This window comes from Cervus elaphus, chromosome 19, assembly GCF_910594005.1.
Source record: "Cervus elaphus chromosome 19, mCerEla1.1, whole genome shotgun sequence".
NCBI lineage: Eukaryota > Metazoa > Chordata > Mammalia > Artiodactyla > Cervidae > Cervus > Cervus elaphus.
The window spans coordinates 5,359,203-5,379,868 of NC_057833.1; the positions used below are offsets into that span (position 1 = coordinate 5,359,203).

The 20,666-nt window shown below is 40.5% G+C and overlaps 1 protein-coding gene and 1 long non-coding RNA gene across 6 annotated transcripts in view; one reads left to right on the top strand and one right to left on the bottom strand.

The window, feature by feature from the left end:
- Positions 1-20,666, top strand: part of MED12L (mediator complex subunit 12L) — a 347,579-nt gene that overhangs the window by 311,633 nt on the left and 15,280 nt on the right. For all 5 annotated transcript variants that reach the window (XM_043874754.1, XM_043874756.1, XM_043874753.1 and 2 more), the window contains 2 exons: positions 3,967-4,178; positions 18,933-19,022. In XM_043874754.1, coding sequence (XP_043730689.1) covers positions 3,967-4,178; positions 18,933-19,022 — 302 coding nt within the window. The remainder of the gene's footprint in view (positions 1-3,966; positions 4,179-18,932; positions 19,023-20,666) is intronic.
- On the bottom strand, positions 1,453-14,036 carry LOC122675734. The gene is made up of 3 exons (XR_006335326.1): positions 14,026-14,036; positions 10,715-10,722; positions 1,453-1,699 (listed from the first exon to the last, which is right to left on the bottom strand). It is a non-coding gene; the product is annotated as an uncharacterized LOC122675734 (long non-coding RNA).

Sequence of the window (20,666 nt, forward strand, 5' to 3'; positions counted from 1 at the left end):
TCAGTTTCTTCCTTCTTCTGAAATAAGGTTTCAGTGACTAGTTTATGTGCCACTTTTGGAATTTTCATCCAGTGTTAGAAGGAAATTAGCCACTGATCAGTATCTCAGGTGTAACATAAAAACCTGATAAAACTTTTATGCTGTGAAAATTTCATTTACTTTTATCAGATATAATCCTTATCAACATGTTAAAAGATTAGACAGTATTTCAGTGTCTTTTATTGTTTCCTCATGTTATGAATTTTAAATTGTTCATACCATGTACAATCTCAGAAATTTGGTGCAGCAAATAGATTTAGATATCAGTAATAAAACCTTCCTAAATCACAGTAAATGTTAGTATTGCTTTGATTTAAGCCCAAATAATCTTTATATCTAGATACAGATTTTCTAAATTAAAAAAAAATCTTAGTTAGAAATGAATTTTTTCTCTAAATGAAAGTTTGCTGTTTCTGCAAAACAGTTTCTCTTGAAATTTCAGTCTGCATTTTGTTAGAATGTGCCACTCTTAACATATAATATTTTTCCTCATTCTGTGTTATATTGTGATTCTTTAAATTGTATTTTGAATATTACATTTTGAGGCCTCAGGAAGAAACCCTCTCCTGGAGCTTGCTCAAACTCATGTCCATTAAGTCAGTGATGCCATCCAACCATCTCATCCTCTGTCATCCCCTTCCCCTCCTCCCCTCAATCTTTGCCAACATCAGGGTCTTTTCCAGTGAGTCAGCTCTTCACATCAGGTGGCCAAAGTATTGGAGCTTAAGCTTCAGCATCAGTCCTTCCAATGAATATTCAGGACTGATTTCCTTTAGGATGGACTGGTTTGATCTTCTTATAGTCCAAGGGACTCTCAGGAGTCTTCTCCAACACCACAGTTCAAAAGCATCAATTCTTCAGCCATCAGCTTTCTTTATGGTCCAACTCTCAACATCCGTACATGACTACTGGAAAAACCATAGCCTTGACTAGATGGACCTTTGTTGGCAAAGTAATGTCTCTGCTTTTAATATGCTGTCTAGGTTGGTCATAACGTCTCTTCCAAGGAGCAAGCATCTTTTAATTTCATGGCTTTAGTCACTATCTGCAGTGATTTTGGAACCCCGAAAAATAAAGTCTCTCACTGTTTCCATTGTTTCCTCATCTATTTGCCATGAAGTGATGGGACCAGATGCCATGATCTTTGATTTTTGAATGTTGAGTTTTTCACTCTCCTCTTTCATTTTCATCAAGAGGCTCTTCAGTTCTTCTTCGCTTTCTCCCATAAGGGTGGTGTCATCTGTGTATCTGAGGTTATTGATGTTTCTCCCTGCAATCTTGATTCCAGCTTGTTCTTCATCCAGACTGGCTAGGGCCTTAAAAGCAGGTTGAAGGGTGAGTGAATGTTGACTACAAAGAGCAGACTTTTGCTGTTGTTCAGTCTCTAAGTTGTGTCCGACTCTTTGTGACCCCATGAACTGCAGCACACCAGACTTACCTGTCATTGCCCATCTCCCAGAGTTTGCTCAGATTCATGTCCATTGTGTCAGTGATGCCATCCAACCATCTCATCCTCTGCTGCCCCGTTCTCCGTGTGCCCTCCATGTTTCCCAGCATAGAGGTCTTTTTCCAGTGAGTCGGCTCTTCGCATCAGGTAGCCAAAGTATTAGAGCTTCAGCTTCAGCAGCAGTCCTTCCAATGAATATTCAGGGTTGATTTTCTTTAGGATTGACTGGTATGATCTCCTTGCTAACCAAAGGACTCTTAAGAGCAAACTCTCAAGGCACTAGTAAGTGTGGAAATAATACATTCTCATCCTCTCTTTTGACTTTCTCTCCTTACTTCCAAGGTCCTTATGAATTTAAGCATTTTTAAACTTTTTAGATATTGAAGTCAAACCCAAGGACCATCTCTAAATTGAAGGTTCATTATTTTATATAGGCACAAACCCTTTCCCCTCACCCCAGAACACTATAGAAGGTGTTCATAAGTAGGGAGACTTTAGGTATTAGGGAAGTCTTAATGTTTTATGATGTGTAAGAAAAAAATTTGAGGAAAGCAGTTAATTATGGGGATTTTACATTTGTGATTTAATAGATCTTCATAAAGTTATGCATCCTCTGCAGTTGAAGAAGAGTGTGTACAGCCCGCTTCCACTCATACATTTTTTAAAATTTACTTTGATTGCACTGGGTCTTTGTTGCTGCATGGGGGCTTTCTCCAGTTTTGGTGAGTGGAGGTACCCTCTTGTTGTGGAGCGTGGTTCTAGGGCTCGCAGACGTTGGCGGTTGTGGCACATGGGCGCGCTGGCTGTGCTGCGTGGGCCTGGACCTCCCCGCACGTGGGATCTTCCCTGACCGGAGACTGAACCCTTGTCCTGTGCATTGGCAGGTGGATTCCTTACCACTGACCACGGGGAAGTCCATTCACACGTTCTTATAATGCAAAACGGTGCTCTTCACAACACACACACACACACTCACACCCACACAAATCTTTAGCAATCTCTTTCTTTTTCCTGTATACACATCAGGATGGTAAAGTTTATAAGGAAACATATATGAATAATAAACACCATTTGGTGAGAGTTGAGAAAGTTATGTAAGAAAATAAAGCAGAGTTCAGCATATTTGTTCTTATTTCTTTAGGTGATTCAGAGGTATAAGATTATATGAAAGTTAGGAAAATTCAAAGAGAGTAGACCATAGTCTAATCTTGAAAAAGTATGTCCTGCATAAAATGAGTCATTTAACTTTATATGTGTTAGTGTACATTCAGTTCTTGCTTCAACAAAAGTTACCTTGCCACGTAACTCAAATTGACCTCTAACTTTTTTCCAAATGTTCTTCAGATGCTGTTGAATGACTTCATAAGCCTTACTGCTCATTTTGATACTGAGTCTTTGAAAGAATGTAGGCTTTTCCAGTGATCAGTGTTAAAATGTTTGTTTCTATCATACCACGTGCTTTTAAAAAAGGTATAGTATTTGTAAGGTATTTATATAGAAGTTTTCTTACATACAGTAAAGAATACAAACTGTATGATGAGTTGAGGATTGGCAGCTGTTTGAAACCAGCAAATCTCATCATTTTTTTTCCCCTCTTAAAGGCATTTGACAGATTATGTACGCAAATGTGTTCAGGTTTTCATTTGCTTTTTTTAGCCTCACTATAATTGATGTTTCTTATTTGTTTTAGTTATGCATTTCAAAAAAGATGTGTTTTGCCTTTGGAATCATGGTATTTGAAGTTTCCAAGCATTTCAGGTTTTTGGAGTATTGTCATGCCCCTCTACCGCAGAACAGGCATTTTTACTTTGCTGTGTTAAAAAATCTTAAATACCATGAACATCAAAAGGGTCTCTCTGCCTGGCTTAGCACACTTGACAAAATACATCACAAAAGGCACCACATCTTGTGAAAGTAACGTGTTCCCGGGCTTCCCAGCTGGTGCTGGTGGTAAAGGGCCTGCCTGCCAGTGCAGGAGACAGAGACGCGGGCTCAGTCCCTGAGTCGGGAAGGTCCCCTGGAGGGGGGCACGGCAGCTCCCTCCAGTGTTCTTGCCTGGAGGATCCCTCGGACAGAGGAGCCTCGTGGGCTATAGCCCACAGGGTCACAGAGTCAGCCAGGCCTGAAGCGACTTAGCGCAGCGTAACACGACATGCTCTTGGGGGCCTCATAAATGCAAACCTGCATGATTCTGAAATTGTGCCAAGGATTCTGCACCTCAGGTGTTTCACTTTACCGAGCAAAGTGGGCCCTCTGAGAAGTCATTCAGATAGTGTCGTTCACTGGACATTGCCCTCCCCATGGTCTGGAATGTATGCGATGCATAACTGGTCTTTCAGATTCGTAGAGGGTGGGGCAGCGCTCTGCTTCCCAGCGCGCCACTAAAAGGAGGCTCAGAAGGTGAGATTTCTGTGTTCTGATCGAATCAGGAAGAGTCGCAGCGGCACGCGCAGAAAGCCCTTCCTTCTGCTTGCGTTTAGGTGGCTCCCGCCTGGACCCCGCTGGCTCCTTCGTCCCCACCAACACCAAGCAGGCCCTGTCCAACATGCTGCAGCGGCGCTCGGGGGCCCTGATGCAGCCGCCCTCTCTGCACGCCGTCACGTCGCAGCAGCAGTTAATCCAGATGAAGCTCCTGCAGCAGCAGCAGCAACAGCGGCTTCTCAGGCAAGCCCAGACGCGGCCTTTCCAACAGGTTTGTCCAGATCAGCGGTGTCTTCCGCATTTCATTAGCTCCTCTAGCAAGGAGTGGGTGTGGGCGTGTGACTGACTGCTCCTGCGCGGGCATCCCTGATTACCTCTGTGAGTGCACGTATATCTCTCATGTACAGGTTTATGCATACTTCTCCCCTCCTTGTATTTTGCCATTATCGTTGATCAGAAAAGAACTTAAGTTGGTTAAAAGTATGCCTGAAAACAAAACGAAGAGCTAATCATTTTCTGATCACTTAAACGCGGCAAGATTTTTATCCTTGACATGATCTTATCTGAGCCCTCACTCCCTGTTATAATTATCAGCATACTCTGTGCACCTCTGAGCTATGCTTAAATGATTCATTCATTATTTGCTGTATTACTTTGAGGTCGTATCTCCGAAGCACTGATGTTCCTTAGGCTTTCTCCTACAGTGCCCTGCATTGCCCTGACTCTGGCTTTATACTTCTGGCTAAAATCTATAGAAGGCAAAGAGTAGACAAGTAACAGTCAGGATATGGATATCTTTAATTACTGATTTGTATTATTTCTATTTTTATGCCCTATAAAAATAGAAATAATCTCTATTTTTTTCCTAATTTTTTTTTAACGTTCTGGATAATAGTGATTGTTTAGCAAAGCATTGGTGGAAGTCACACAAAACATCGTACAGACTGAAACTACAAATCTGCACAAACACATTAAAGCAAAAAGAAGGAAGTGCGAATATGGCTTTTTCTTCTGGTTTCTGTATTCATTTTGTGTTTTCCAAGTTTTCTTAGGAAAATTGCGCTTTGATGATGCTAATGATAGCTGCTAACACCAAGAGAGCACTACTGTTTTCCAAAACACTCTTAAGCATTGCACTTTCATGGACTGATTATCTTAGATCTCACCGCAGTCCTAGGAGTAAGGTGCTTTATGACCCACAAAGGCAGTAGCCAGTCTACAGGTGCGTCCTGCTCTAAGAACAGCCACAGGTTTTCAAAGCAGCAGGGAATGCCAGCGCTTTTAGAAGCAGTCTTTGTGTTTGGAGTAACTTTGTAGATGTGCCTGCATTGTGCGGCTTGCAGCTTACAGTCCGCTTAGTGATGTAGGGGATGGGAGTGGTAGGGTTAGGTGTGTAGTCTTAACAGAGATCCATTAAAAAAAAAAATTTTTTTTTTAACCCTTGTTTTAAGAAGGACAGGAGAGAGCAGTCTAGTTTGAACCACACACGACTGTAAACAGCAGTCAGTATGCTCGTTTCCCCCGACCTCCCAGGGAGATCTGATTGTTCATGCTCCCTGGGTATTAGGAGAGATGGGCCCAAGTTGCTTCTTACACAGAAATGATGAGAATTTGATGAAAATATTTAAAAAGCCTTGGTTTTTCTCTAAGCAACAAGTTTGGAGTCATTCAAAACCTCAGTGGGATTTTAGCTCTTTCTGAGGATGAACAAAAATAGTTACACCACTGTTTCCAATGCTCATGGAGAAAAAATTTACTGGAAGCTGAATAATCACTCTACTAGAATAAATTCAGCCCCCTTTTAAAGTAATAGAAGCCTAAGTAAAATTTACCTTCTAATAAGTATGTTTATTTTTTTCTTATCTACCTTTCTATCACAAGGTGTTATTTGACTTATTAATAGCCAACTTTCAAACTGTTACTGGTGAGTTCAGTTTTGAATTTCTCTAAGTGGTTCTTAACACTGGGGAGCAGCTTGCCAGCCTGGTTATAGGTGAAACGTCTGTCCTCAAAAATTCACTTCCTGGTATCAGCCATGAGAAGCAGTTTTTCCCTGAAGCAAAAGAATTTTTTTAAAAGGGAATTCAATAGAGAAATCTTCATGTATTCAAAAATGTCTTTGCATATTTTGAGGTAGATTTATGACCTAAAATGTACCTGTAGGACCCCATTATTCACACCACTCAAAAATACTTGTTACTCTATTCTTTTATGGGCTTCTCAGGTGGTGCTAGTGGTAAAAAAAAAAAAAAATCCAGCTGCCAATGCAGGAGACTGAAGAGACACAGGTTCGATCCCTGGGTCGGGAAGATCCCCTGGAGAAGGAAATGGCAACCCACTCTGGTATTCTTGCCTGGAGACTCACATGGACAGAGGGGCCTGGCGGGCTACGGTCCATAGGGTCGCACAGAGTTGACACAATGGAAGCGACTTAGCGTGGCATTCTTCTATACCATCTGAGGTCGCACAGCTTCTACTAACAGGAATTAACTGCTAATATGTTACCTGATTCTTTTGTAGTAATTTTATCACACCTTTTTTCTTTTCTCTTTTCTTTTTCCCCTTGAGAAGTCGGGAGTTATTTCTTCACGTAGTAAAAGCTCCACTGCTCGGCAGTGACTGTCGGCATGCCTTGTCTCGTTGCGTTCTGCTTTGTTGTACTTCTCAGGTACTGCACTTACTGCAAATGGAAGGTTTGTAGTAAGTGCAGATTGACAACCCTGTGTCGAGCAAGTCTCAGGACTGTTTTTCCAGCAGCATTTGCTCACTTTATGTCTGTTACATTTTTGGAGTTCTTGCAATACTTCACCCTTCATTATTATTGTATTTGTCACGGTGATCTGTGATCAGTGACCTGTGATCAGTGATCAGTGATCTGTGATCAGTGACCTGTGTTATTTCTATGACTCTGAAGGCTCAGATGGTTACAGTTTTTTAGCAATAAAGTGTTTCTTAATTAAAGCATAGTTTTTAAAAGACACAGTACTGTTGCTCACTTACTAGCTTATGGTGTGGTTTACTTTTTAAATTTTTATTGATTTAATTTTGACTGCTCTGGGTTTTCGTTGCTGCACCTGGGCTTTCTCTTGCTGTGGCAAGCAGGGGCTACTCTCTAGCTGTGGTCCTTGAGCTTCTCTTGTTGCAGAGCCTGGGCCTGAGAGTGTGCCGGCTTCAGTAGTTGTGGCTCACAGGCTTAGCTGCCCTGCGGCATGTGGTATCTTCCTGGACCAGGGATCAAACCCACGTCCCCTGCATTGGCAAGTGGATTCTTAACCACAGGACGACCAGGGAAGTCCTATAGTATAGTTTAAGTATAACCTTTAGATGCACAGGGAAATCAAAAAATTCAGATGATTCACTTTATCCAGGGGATCTTCCCAACCCGGGGATTGAACCCACATCTCTTGGGTCTCTTGCATTGGCAGGCTGTTTTTTTCCCACCAGCGCCACATGCGAGGCCCTACTTTATTGCAGCATTCACTTTATTGCTGTGATCTAAAACCAAACCCACAGTATCTCCAAGGCATGCCTGTGCAATAGTCACCTCTCCTCCTCTCCTATATTCTTTTTTAACAGAAGCAGGCATTTTTTTCCCCCTATCTCATCAATCTTGTAATTGTTGGTTAATCAAGAGAAATAGCATTCTTTAAAGGAAGAGGAATGCATACATGATGCAGACACAGGGTGGAGTGGTCCTCCATAGAGCAGATGAGATTGTATGTAGCATTTCTAGAATGCCTGCATCAAGGAGGTTCTGAGGGAAATGTTAGCGCCTTCCCTTTCTCCCAGTAGATCATGGATTAATATACATAGACTCTAGCTAAATATGGTATTGTGGCAGAAAACAAATTGTCATGTAATTAAAAACTCAAGGTAGAATTATAAGGAATATAAGTTGATATTGATACATTGCTTTCATATTTTATTCTTGATGCAGTTAGCTGTTTTCTAGTAACTGCTGACCCCTGTGCTTCATAGTAAGAAAAGTCGATTCTGATTTTGGCAGCAACATTTTCTCAAGTTAAATGCATACCCAAAATGTGATTCTCTCTAGCTGTTTAAAACTTATGTTTTTTTCTTTCTCAGTTTTTGGCTAGTTACAGATATCCCATTTCTTAAATGTAACAAGCTTGATGGAGAATTTCAAATTATCTTAGCTCTCAGAATTGATCTTGGTATTGTGACAGATCCTTTTAGAGACTAACCTGTTCCTCCGAACCCTGGGTGTGACTGCTCCTTCGGCTGGTTGTACAATGACACCCAACCCCGCACTTGCTAGGAGACCCTTTCTTCTTAGCTCAGGCATTGGGTCTTTATAATACTTCGTATCATTTCATTTACTGAGCAGAGGGTAGAAATCTATGAGACGTTTATTGAATGAATTCATGTTTTGAGCAGCTCTTTCTGGAGCCCTGAAACAAATCTTTACTTATTTATGTTGACTGTGCTGAGTCTTTGTGGCTGCATGCAGGCTTTGTCCAGCTGCAGCGAGCAGAGGCTCCTCTCGAGTTGCAGCGGACTGGCCTCTCACTGCAGTGGCCTCTCGTTGCAGAGCACAGGCTTTAGGGGGAGCAGGCTTAGTAGCTGTGGTGTGCTGGCTTAGTTGCTCCATGACATGTGGGATCTTTCTGGACCAAGGATCGAACCCATGTCTCATATGTTGGCAGGCAGATTCTTAACCACTGGACCACCAGGGAATTCCAACTCTGGAGCATCTTTAGCAACCTTAATCCTTAGCAATGTGATTTTTATCCACAAATTCGTCTTGTAGCTCTTCCTTTGAGTGCTTCCAGAAACTCTTCCCAACAGTGACCTCTGCTATGCTTGTTTTGAACACATAGATGGGGCAGAGAAGGCCCAAGCTCTTGAATTGCAGATATGTCTCAGACCTGGCCGAGTCATCCTAGCCTCTTTCCATCTAATGGAGAGAGTTGATGTGTAATGGAATCTCTCGCCTTAGATGGTGCATGAGGAAAACTAGAGTCCCTTTATAAAGTAACTGATTTCTGCTTCAGAGGCTGAATATATCAGCTTCAGTTGGTCATGCAGTTTTCTGTTATGAACCATCTTATATTTCCTCAGGAATATATTAATAGTGTTGTATATTAACACTAGTGCCAAAAAAATGGTGCTCAATATAAAACAGCATGGATATTGTTAGGTATTGTTAATCAAATTATTTGATGTAATGACTTATTATAATCAAGTGTATTTTCTTATGACTTCAGTGCATATTGACGTGCATGAAGATGTTTTGGTGAGGAAACTTGTTTTTATTTTTCCCAGTTACAGTCTTCATCCAGAAAAGTAAAAATGCTCTCCCTCCATTCCTCACTCAGTGTCCCTCATTGAAATGGAACCCAGCATCATAATTTTTGCCATCTTTCTGCTCCAGAGGCTCATCTATAAAATGGAGCTAATGTGATACTTACTTCATAGGCTTCTTGTGAAACTAATGATTTAGCGTGTGTAACAGCCCTCAGAACAGTGGCTATGTTATAGTATGTTCTCAGAAAATGTTGGCTCCCATACTTCTGTTACTGTTTTGTTAGTATTATTTTATGGTTGTATTATTTCAGAGGAAATCCTTGCCCCATAAAAATGATCTTTGTTTTCTTAAATATGTTAAGGACTAAAAATAAATGTACATCCAATGCTTTACTTGCATAATTAGAGTCATTGTCCCATTATGACTGGTACTTAGTGGACACCAGTAGAAGAGACCAAGAGAAAGAAACATTGTTTGGTTTTCCTAATAGTCATTTTGGCTTCTTGGAGCATTATGTTTTCACCATCTAAATTCTGTGATAGCAAACTTTAAAACGATGATTCCAGTTTCACTATTAAAGGTATCACTGTTGTATTTTATTTCCCACATATCTCATGAGAACTATTGTAAAATCCCGAATTTTGGTTATAATAATGCCAAATGCTGCTTAAAATTGTTTTCCAGTTACCTTTTTATTATTTCTCATATTTTTCTTTGGATAGGAGATACCTTCCTTCCCCACCCCCACCAGATCAACCTTCTAGGGAAGGGGGTTTTGAAGGGAATTTTAAGCTTTGACACAGGAAGAGGACCTAATTTTCTACCTTGATTTATGATATCACCTAATCCTGATTTCTCCTTTTCAGGGTACACAGTCATCTTGTGTTCTTTGGAATAATGCTAGAGAGTTTGAGAGTCCAGTGAAAGACAGACAAAAGTTATGTTTATCTTAATTTGATTGAGCAGATTTGGAAGAAAGCAATTCACTGCTGGCTATAAATAATGAGTCCCAAGGATATTCATGACGTTAAAGAGGAGGATTTCTGCCAGGCAGAAATGATGTCTCAGTTGTAGCACATGGTTACTTGGATATCCTGAAGTTGGCGCTTGGTTTGCTTGTTCTCTTGTTAGTGTTGGGTGAAAACTGAAGAGTGCAGCGCCTTACAGAAAGCCTTATCATCGTCTGCCCCTGCCAGCGAGCATGGCTAGGCTCAGAGAAGGCTTGGAGACCCTCCCAGAAACTGTGTGGAGGAGAGAGGGATTCAGCAGGCCCCCGCACCAGCGCAGCGCTCTCTGCAGGGAGTCCAGGTCGCCAGCAAGGGGCTGGGGCTCCCCGCAATAATGGCAGCTGACACGCTTCTAAGGTTTTAATGAAAACACTGAGTGAGTCGGAGCCTTCCAGAGTTGTTAGCGCCTTAGCAGAAGTGACCCTGCAATGTCCTGAATGTTGCATGGCCTCTCAGATTGATGGAGCCCATTTGAGTTATTTCCAGTTTTTTGTTCCTGTTACCCACGCTATAGTAAACATTTCTGTATACTTCTGCTGCTTGTGCAGAGTTTTAGGGTATGTATGTGGAAGTCAAAGTGGAGATTTAATTTCCAAGGTGGTGGTGATTCCCATCAGTTATAAATGAGTGTTTTACTTTCTCCACATCTTCACGAAACTTTGATTAACCTTTAATTTTCTCACTCAGATCTGGTGAAATGGTATTGTATTATGACATTTTAATTTGCACTTTCTGATTACCTGTTAATTTAGGCATGTTTTATAATTCTACTAGCTATTTAAATTTTCCCTTCTACAATTTACCAGATTGTATAATTTGAACATATTTCAAAATAATTTGGTTCTTATTTGGTAAAGGCATGCAGATCAGTCTTATTGAAACAAATCTTGAGTTTTGATAAGAATCTTTCATGCATTTACTCAGAGACTATGATTTTTATTTACTCAGAGACTATGATTTTTATACCTCTCAGTGACAAAAATGAACTTATGAGAACAAAATCCACTGAGCTAGTAAATATGTCCTAACACCTATCACTTTGTTCCTTGGGTGGAAACTGTGTCCAGGAAAGTGGATGCTCTGCTTATTACTTCATAGCTGGTATTTCTCTATTTACTTGGATGATGAGGAAGGTGCCCATGTCATTTTCTGAAATTATGATTGTGCAAATATAGTGATCCTGAAGATAGTGTACACAGCTTGATTTTTATGAATGGAGAGAAGATAGGGGTAAGGGGCGAGAAAGTGAAGCACTCATACAAAGGTGATAAAGTTGGATATAAGACAGATGAATAGATACAATGAATTATGTACTTACCCCTAAAAGAGAATAGGTATTATTTGCTTGGGAAATTCCTCCTGTGATTTTTAGTTCCTATTATAGTAAACTGCTTTTTTTTTTTCAATTAAGGTTGTGAATTTTTTATGTCATCGCTATTTCTAAAACTCAGTGAACAGAAAAACTTTAACATCTCAAACAAAATGTCACTTGGAATCCATTTATAAAAATGATTAAGCAAGGAAATCATTGAATTGAAAAAGAGGAATTTTTTTTCCCCAGCGTGGAATTTCCTTTTTATTAATAAATCAGATTCCCTGTTAGCATGTAAACACTCGTGGCACTATAAATAGTTTTTGTCTATTTTGGTTGATTGAATGTGTGGTTAAAGTGATGCTGTGTTTTCATTTGCATTTACTGGCGATGGAGCAACCTAATGACCTCCTCCAATAATACATGAATTGTTCACTTAATGTCTTGTCTGTTTCGTGTGACCCAAATGTCCTGAGCTCTTCTGCCCCGATTCTGGGCTGGGAAGGTCTCGGGCACTCTTTGGCTCACGCGGGGGGCCCAGCACGCTTTTTGTTCTGGGAAGTTATGTGGGTCTGGTCGCGTCTCTGCTTCCTGTCTGTGCCCATTTAACCTCCAGGTGGCGCTACTGCGCCTTTGTGTGACTGCTGTCCTGTCTGCCCCAGCCTGTGGCGAGATGGTTTGGCACATGAATGAACATGACCTGTCTTAGGGCCTGGGGTTTTAAGTCTTGACTCCCTGAAACGTTGTTTTAAGATGAACTGATTCTCATGTGTTTTGGCTGCCCACATCATCAGGCTGAAGAATCTTATCTGTGTTGTCTGCCGTTTTCTCGCTGTCCCCTTTCTGTAGGACTTCTGTAACTCTGCTGTCTCCCTTCTGGAAGACTTTGACAACATAATGGTAACACCCCTGCTGTCATCCCTCATACTTTCTTTTCTTTCTGTCTTTCTTTCTTTTTTTTTTAATTAAGTAAACGTTTATAGCATTACTCTTTGAACATCAAAATGAGAAGCAGGTTATTCCTCTATAGCTGGTAATAATTGCAGCCTTCATTTCACTGTTACTCACTTGGTTTACGTTTGAGACCGTGACACAAAAATCATGAATGCATTGCCCATGTCCACTTCAACAGAATTTATTTCTGGAAGTGGTCCCCTTTGACTGCCTCGTGCTTCCCATCGCAGCCGTGTATGGTACAGAAACCAGTGAACGTTTGTGGCCTGGACTTGGGAACGCAGGCGAGTTCATGCACCACCATCTCAGCCCCACTTTCAGACCCATCTATTCCTTCTCTCTGTGGTAACTCACATCATTACTGGAGGAACGCATGGCATGCTGACTCACAGGCCAGTGCAAGATAATGAAAACTGTGGTCATGAAATTGCCCCACTCATCACATCCCACTCACTGGTTCTTCCTGAATTCTCAATGGAACCTATCATCTCTGTTTTCTTTCCGGTATGGAGAAGTTTTTTTTTTTTTTTTTTCCCTTTTGAGCATAGGTCTTGTGCATGCATGTCATGAGACCTCATCTCTACCGCTTTGCCTGGGCTAGCTAAGAATGCATGTTTTGCATTAAATGACTTATAGGTTTCTATATCAGGTAGCCAACCCACAACATAAACTCAAGAAGCGTTAGAATAAAACAGAGCACACATCTCAGATGTGAATGTAAGTCAACTTGTTTCACTATGAATTTAATGGGTAACATTTTCTGTACATTGGTGAAAATATCCTGAACTGCAAATACAACTTTGACCATATTTAGGTGATGAAATACTGCCATGTAGGCAATTTCATTAATTGTTCTTTAGGCAAAGGAAGGTTTGCAGACTTTTCTGAAAACAATCAATTTTTTAATCAGTTTTTCCTGATGTTTGTAGTGTACAGAGAGCAAGCAAAGTTTCTGTTTGTTTAAAAACTTGAATTAAACTATCAAATTTTAAAATACCTTGCATATAGTTTATGTTTGCTGTAGGGCAATTATTGTTCAGATGATAATGTAATTTAAACAATATAATTTGCATTTAGCATTGATTTTACTTTTTAAAAAATAGACAAAATATTTTGTTCATCAAGTATTTAAAGTTAAAGGAATATATATAACCTACATATTCACTCAAATAAATGGAAGCGTCTGTGTATATCTTTGCTGTCCTTTTCACTATTCTTATCTTTCTTTAATAGTCTCCAATATTAGAAATTTAATGAATGCATATATTCGACTAATCAATATGGTTTATTCATCATTTGTGAGCACTTTAACAGTTGTTTATTGTTATTGAGGTTTATTATTGAAGTGTTTATTTCAAAATGAACCTGTTTGTCCCAGTAGTTAATGTTACTGTTAATTGATCACCAGACGAGTTATATTTGATGTGAAAGCTTTATGAAAGAATCAAGCACAATGGTCAGCAAGACCTCTTCTAGTTAAAGAATTTTCTGTGTATCTTTGTCTGCAATCAGAATACACCCGTGTGATGTGATGCCGAAGCTTCTAGTCCACACCGTTTGTTGTTTCATCTTGGACACCATCACTCAGTACCTTCCAAACAAGAAGTTTGAAACATTACCCACTGGTTCTCATTGGGTGACCTTTATTATTATTCCTAAATCAGCATTTTCAGAAACACAAAACAGCATTTCCAGAGTCACAAAATCTGGCTGTGGTTTTTCAGGTACACTTCTCTCTCCTCACAACCCTTAAATAGTATTGGCAAGTGACTAAATAGGAATTTGAAAATATCATTACTAGTGAACAACGTGGAGAGAAGTTTCCTGATCCTGAAGTGCTGCTGATTGTAATGCTTACTGTCTGCTCATTGGAGTCATAACCAGCTCTCCTTTAGAAAGAGAGCCTCGCATTCTCTCAGTAGTTGACTCAGAGAGTGAACTAATGAAGAAGACCCAGAAGATTGAAAATTGTCTTTGAGGATGATTTATCAAAAGTTTTAAACCTACTGCATCCATTCATTTCATGCAGGAGGTTTTCAGTCGATGTCTGTTTGAGCTCAGACACTCTCTTGTCTAATGAAAAATAAAGCAGTGAGAGAGAGACTTATTCTTATAAAGGCCAGGAAGAAGAGGCACTACTGAACATCACAGCTTTTTAAAAAGTTTTTAGGAAGTGGAAATTTTAGAAAAGAAAATGGATTGCTATTTCTTATCCAGAGCCAAACCTAAAGCAAAGTGTTTAAAATCAAGCATGGTAGGAATTTACCTTGTAGGAATTTACAAGGTAAATTTATCTTGTGGGAATTTGCCTTGGGTCGCAGGGTAGAGATGGGTTCATGCAGCTGTCAGAATTGCCCAGTTACCTGCTTGCTACTCCCTAAATCGGGTGCCTGAGCCAGGGGAGCTGAAGCCAGAGCACAGAGTGGCACCTGGCTGGACCCAAATTCTCCATCAGAAGCCAGCCTCCTGAGCCGCCCTTTACACTCACAAAAACGTGAGCTTAATGCTGCCTCTGACTGTTTCAGGTAAGCGGAATGGGAGGGCAGTTGAGCTACTCTCTAGGTACTAATTAAGCGAAAGAAGAAATCATTAGAATGACAGATGCTAAGAATTGAATCGAAAAGTGAGTTTTTAAAACAAAAGATGATACTCAAAAACATGGGGCACTTGGAAGGCGCTTGGTAAACTAATTTATGCTGAGATATACATCTCAATTTACCTCTGGATCTCTTCTTCAGCAGATAAACTAAATTAAATCTTAGATTTCCTCAATAGATATTTATTGAGCACTTACTATATGCCAGATACAGTGCTAGGAACTGATTTTGTTTTAATCAAATAAAGCCTAGATAGTTTTCGGAAAATAGCAGATAAATAGGTTACATGTGACAGAGGTGACCCTGAGTCCTGATTTGCCAGGAGTGGTCTCTGCCCTGTTCCCCTGGCCTGTCTCAGTTTGGATGATACATTATGTAGTCCCTTCCTGAATGCAGCAAAACCATCCTATTAATATCTTAAGTCTTTTACTAACTTCCAGTTTCTAGTTCTCTTACTTATTCCCACATTGGAGGATTGGTCCTCATTTCAGCATCTTTTAAGTTAAACTCCAAGAGATAGTGAAGGACAAGGAAGCCTGGCGGGCTGCAGTCTGGGGTCTCAAAGAGTCAGATGCGGCTGAGCGGCTGAGTAACAACAAAAACAACAGAAGTTACTAAAGAACGCCTTGGTCATCTATTCTTTACTCGACAGATTGAATATCGCTACAAATTGAAGTAATTTGTTCCTGGCATCATGCTGGGAAAAACCAGGTAACAGCAGGAGGTCATTTCAGTTTGGGAAAAGAGGGATATTTTTCATTCAGGGCAAATAGGACTATAAAGCCCTAAGGGAGTGCTGGCTGATGTGAGCTGTTTGTGATTTGCTCAGGGAAGCTATTGAAAGTTAGAGCCCTTACCTCCTGCACTTAAGGAATGAGTTGGGCAAAAAATAGCATTGGGAAGAAACACAGTCTGTTTATAAATAAGCAGTTTACCTTTGGACTAAAAATGGTTCACTGAAGAATGCATGAATTATAGAAATTTTTTTACCCCCTCTTGCTTTGTTTTCAAAGTTATAATGCTTTTTCTTGAATGTTAATTTTGTGGTTTTGAGAATGGAAATAGTTTACAATACATATTTCTTAAATTTCCACAGTCTCAACTATTTGTCAATAAAAGTGTGTTGCCCAGCAACTCAGATACTTACCCTGTTAGTGTTTTTGGTCCTCCTGTCCCCCAACATATAAGTCAGTTTCTTCTATAAGATCTATAAGATTCTTTAGGAAGCAAAGGAAGAGTGAAGAGCTAGAAAAAGATCTGTAGATCTTGTTTACCTCCAAGCCAAAAAAGGGCATGGGCATTTTAGACCACTTAGGTCTAAAATGGATCTCAGGGATCTCAGGTCTTAGGGATCTTAAGGATCTTAGGGATCTTAGGTCTTAGGGATCTCAGGGTTCTAACTCACATAAATAATTCATTGTTCTTTTCTTGTGTAAAAGTGATAATTTACATATATTGTCCCCACCAAGAAGCACAGCAGTGTGTTTCAGGGACTTTGGATGATGCTGTCAGCGAGCACAGATTCGAGAAGTGTCATGTAAAGATCTGGTTGATTTAATGACTCACTGGCTTAGTGTCTGGAGGATTGAGCGCTACTTGGATAGGTCAGGGCGATCCTTGTATGCTCCGGATGGCCACAATGCCGTGACATGTGCTCCCCTAGAGGGAGCTTGGGGTATTTTTCTGTGGAAGCAGTGACAGATTTTTTTTCCCCTGGGCTCCAGAATCACTGCACACGGAGACTGCAGTCATGAAATTAAAAGATGCTTGCTCCTTGGAAGAAAAGTTGTGACAGAACTCAACAGCGTATTATAAAACAGAGACATCACTTTGCCAACAAAGGTCTATCTAGCCCAAGCTGTGGTTTTTCCAGTAGTCATGTATGGAAGTGAGAGTTGGACCACAAAGAAGGTTGAACGCTGAAGAGTTGATGCTTTTGAATTGTGGTGCTGGAGGAAACTCTTGAGAGTCCCTTGGACAGAAAAGAGATCAAACCAGTCAGTCCTAAAGGAAATCAACCTTGAATATTCACTGGCTGACTGATGCTGAAGCTTAAGCTCCCAATACTTTGGCCAGCTGATGCAACAGACTGACTCATTGGAAAAGCCCCTGTTGTTGGGAAGGACTGAGGGCAGGAGAAGGGGACAACAGAGGATGATATGGTTGGATCGCATCATTGATACAACGGACATGAGTTTGAGCAAACCCCACAAGACAGTGAAAGACAAGGAAGCCTGGCGTGCTGCAGTTCATGGTGTCGCAAAAGTCAGACGCGACTTAGCGACTGAACAACAACAAGCAAATAGAGATATAATTACACTTAGTAAATTAATCAGCTAAAATCTCAGAGTATCATCATGGTACCCTACACTGGAATGTTACATTCTTGTTGAAGCTGTTATGTATAGATACCATAGTAGATACTTTTAGAAATTTATGTTTGGTCCATGTATGTGTGGTCAGTCACCTTAGGAGAGGCCAAAGTTTCTTAAATGCCCTCAAGTGACTTTATATGTGGGGATCAGAGGAAAATGCTGATGTCTGCATTCATTTCAGAATCTCACTAACAAGTCTTAATAAAGATTATTCTTTTCTTACTGGGGTGAATTTAAGAGGCTATATGTCCCTAAAGAATAAGCGCCAGATGAAATTTTAAATATTTTCATTCTTGATATCACATATGAAGGCATCTTATCATCATGGAAGAAGCCCTGGGCTGTGGAGGCAGGCTCACGTGGGCGCTAAGGGCTTGGCCAGGTTTAACCGGGTGAGTTTGCTAAGCTGCCTAGGCGCTCTGAGCCTGACGTTTCCTGCCCGAAGAAAATGGGGACCTGCAGAGCTCCCGTGACAAAATGGAGATAGGAATAAGAAGCCTAGTCCCTGGCATATAATAGATGCCTAATAAGTGTTGGTGTTCTCCCTCTTAAGCTAAATGTTTATACCTTTTTTCCTGCCAGAAATATCTGTGCTTCTTTCCAAGAACATTAAAATTGGTTTTACATTGCTATATTTTAGCGCTTTAAAAAAATGAGAACATCTAGAATATAAAATGATACTAAAATATCCTAGAATAAATCCCATTTGTTTATAATTAGTAAGGCCTGGAGAAAACCAAGGGGTGGTCAGAAGCTGGTCCTCTTTCTATGATTAATACTGCACACTTCTGTGAAATGGCTTCTGCTGCCAAAACACACAATACATATAGCTGCTTTTAGGAATATAGTTTCCCCAGGTGAAAATATGTATTAAATTAAGACTGGTGAACAGATGTTAATTGGTTTTATTTTATATTGCCGTTGGTTGGAATTGCATTTGATATTAACACATTATAAAATTTAATTGGTTCTGTTGGTTATTAGAGTCATAAAAGATAACCAAATTCTTCCCTTGCATACATGGCTTAAAGGGCAGTGTTTAGGTCCCTCTGAAGAAGTATCATTAAAACGTCATGAAGATTGTTACCTGTCATTTGTATGTACCACATGTTCTCTTAATTGATGGGCACAGGATGAGGCAAGTCTGTGGTTTCAGATTTCACACTTAAGAAGCTCATGTCTTTTACTCTAGAGGGGCCTTTGTAAGCCTGGAGTGTACAGGAAAGCTGTCTCAGATTCTCTCTGATTAGCAGACCATTGAATATTTTGGCTTGTGTTTATGTATGTCTTATCATCTGGGATAGCTGTCGTCTTCTTTGGAAGAAATAAAAAGTGCAACAATCTCTAGTGTCAATAGGAAATTGATGAGAAATAGTATTTAATACCGTTTGGAACCTGCACGTGCTGTTCTGACGTCGGGTTTGGTGTCACGGGTGTTTGGGGTTATGAACCAAGAGCTGGAATCACACCTTGCTGTTATGATCAAGAGCCGCCTCGGCTTTGTTTTCCAGGGCCAGCCAGGGGACCAGGCTGCTCTCTTTGCTGCCCAGGCACGGCCCTCCCCTCAGCTTCCCCAGTATCCGGGACTGCAGCAAGCACAGGTACCCATGTTTGCTCTGTAGATGCTACTGGGATCTCTAATGCTCTTTGTTTGAAGGTGGGAACCAAGTAAGTAGGGTATCAGTTCCCTCATGGGGTATGGAACTTGGTCTCGTCTTCTGCCTGTAGATTATAATTGACATTTCACAGAAATCTTTACCAGTGATTATTAAACAAGTCTGGGGATTGATTAAAGGGCATAAAACATTTTAGGAAATTGTTAGAATTAGAAATATCAATTCATAACTTTATGTTAATAATGATAGATATTGAAATGGTTATTAGTCCTATAGTACTTACATTGTAATACATAATGATGTAATTTTTGATGGAATTTTATGATATTCAAAAATAGCTTCGAAGAGGAATCATGGTAGAATAAGAAGAAGATTGGCCTTGGCATCTTACCTTGACAAAATTCCTAACAACCTCTAAGCTGTGTGACATTGTGAGAGTTACTCTGAGTCTTGATTTCTGTCTCTGTAAAACAGAAGTGAACATTGTAGAGATTCAAGACCACCTATAGAACTAGTGAAGCACCAGATACACGGTAGTTACTCAGCAAATGATAGGTTTGCCTTAATATAATGCAAATCTTGAGCTATTTTTTGCTAATAGTTTTGTCATTTCTCCTCCACATACTTTTACTCCACCCCTCTCATAATCAGGACGCCAGGGATGTTGGCAAGACCTCTAGTTGGGGCCAGCAGTTCTCACTGTGTCCACAGCTGAAAGGAAGGCTGAGATTGGCCTTCATGAGCACCAAGCCCCATGGCCTGCATCCCTGCATGCTGTCTGCAAGAAAGTCATTGTCCATCACTCTATCTTCCAAGTCAGAGCCATTCAGCTACCTCGAAATGTGGTACTTAGAGGACCCGAAGAGTGGTCCTCTTCTATTTTAATCAGCACTCTGTTCTGTATATTATAGATGGTGATCCAGCAGAACCTAAAGCTTTTCATTTACGTCAGGTGTCAAGATTTGAAGAAACAGCCACTATAAAATGTTGAATGGAGAAATTGAGTATCCTGATGATAATTATAGAGTGCTGAAACAGGCTACTGTCCAACCAGAACTCAAGGGTATCAAATAGTCACTAATGACACCCTCATTGGGCTTTCATGGTGGCTCAGACTACCGGTAAAGCATCTACCTGCAGTGCAGGAGACCCAGGTTCAGTCACTGAGTTGGGAAGATCCCCTGGAGGAGGGAATGGCAACCCAATCCAGTATTCTTGCCTGGGAAATCCCATGGACAGAGGAGCCTGGCGGACTCCAGTCCGTAGGGTCACAAAGAGTCAGACACGACTGAGCAGCTAATACTTTCAGTGACACCCTCATTCTCTGGTTAATTGACTTAATTTCTTGTTTGTTAACTGGCTAGTTACTATAGGCAAATTTATCAGACCCAAGGAAGTGTAGTTACACACCATACTGGGAAAAGGGTACTCCATTATTTTTATTTGCTTTTCTGAAACAGCGTTAGTGATGCTTAAAATCTGTTGAATACTGATATCATATGTGCACTAGAGGTATGCATGCTTGCCTGATTATTTCTATGCAGAAACATGCCTTTCCTTTCCTGAAAACAAGCATCTGCGCTTAAACCTGATTGCTTAACCAAATGAGGATTCATGTTTTGTAATGGA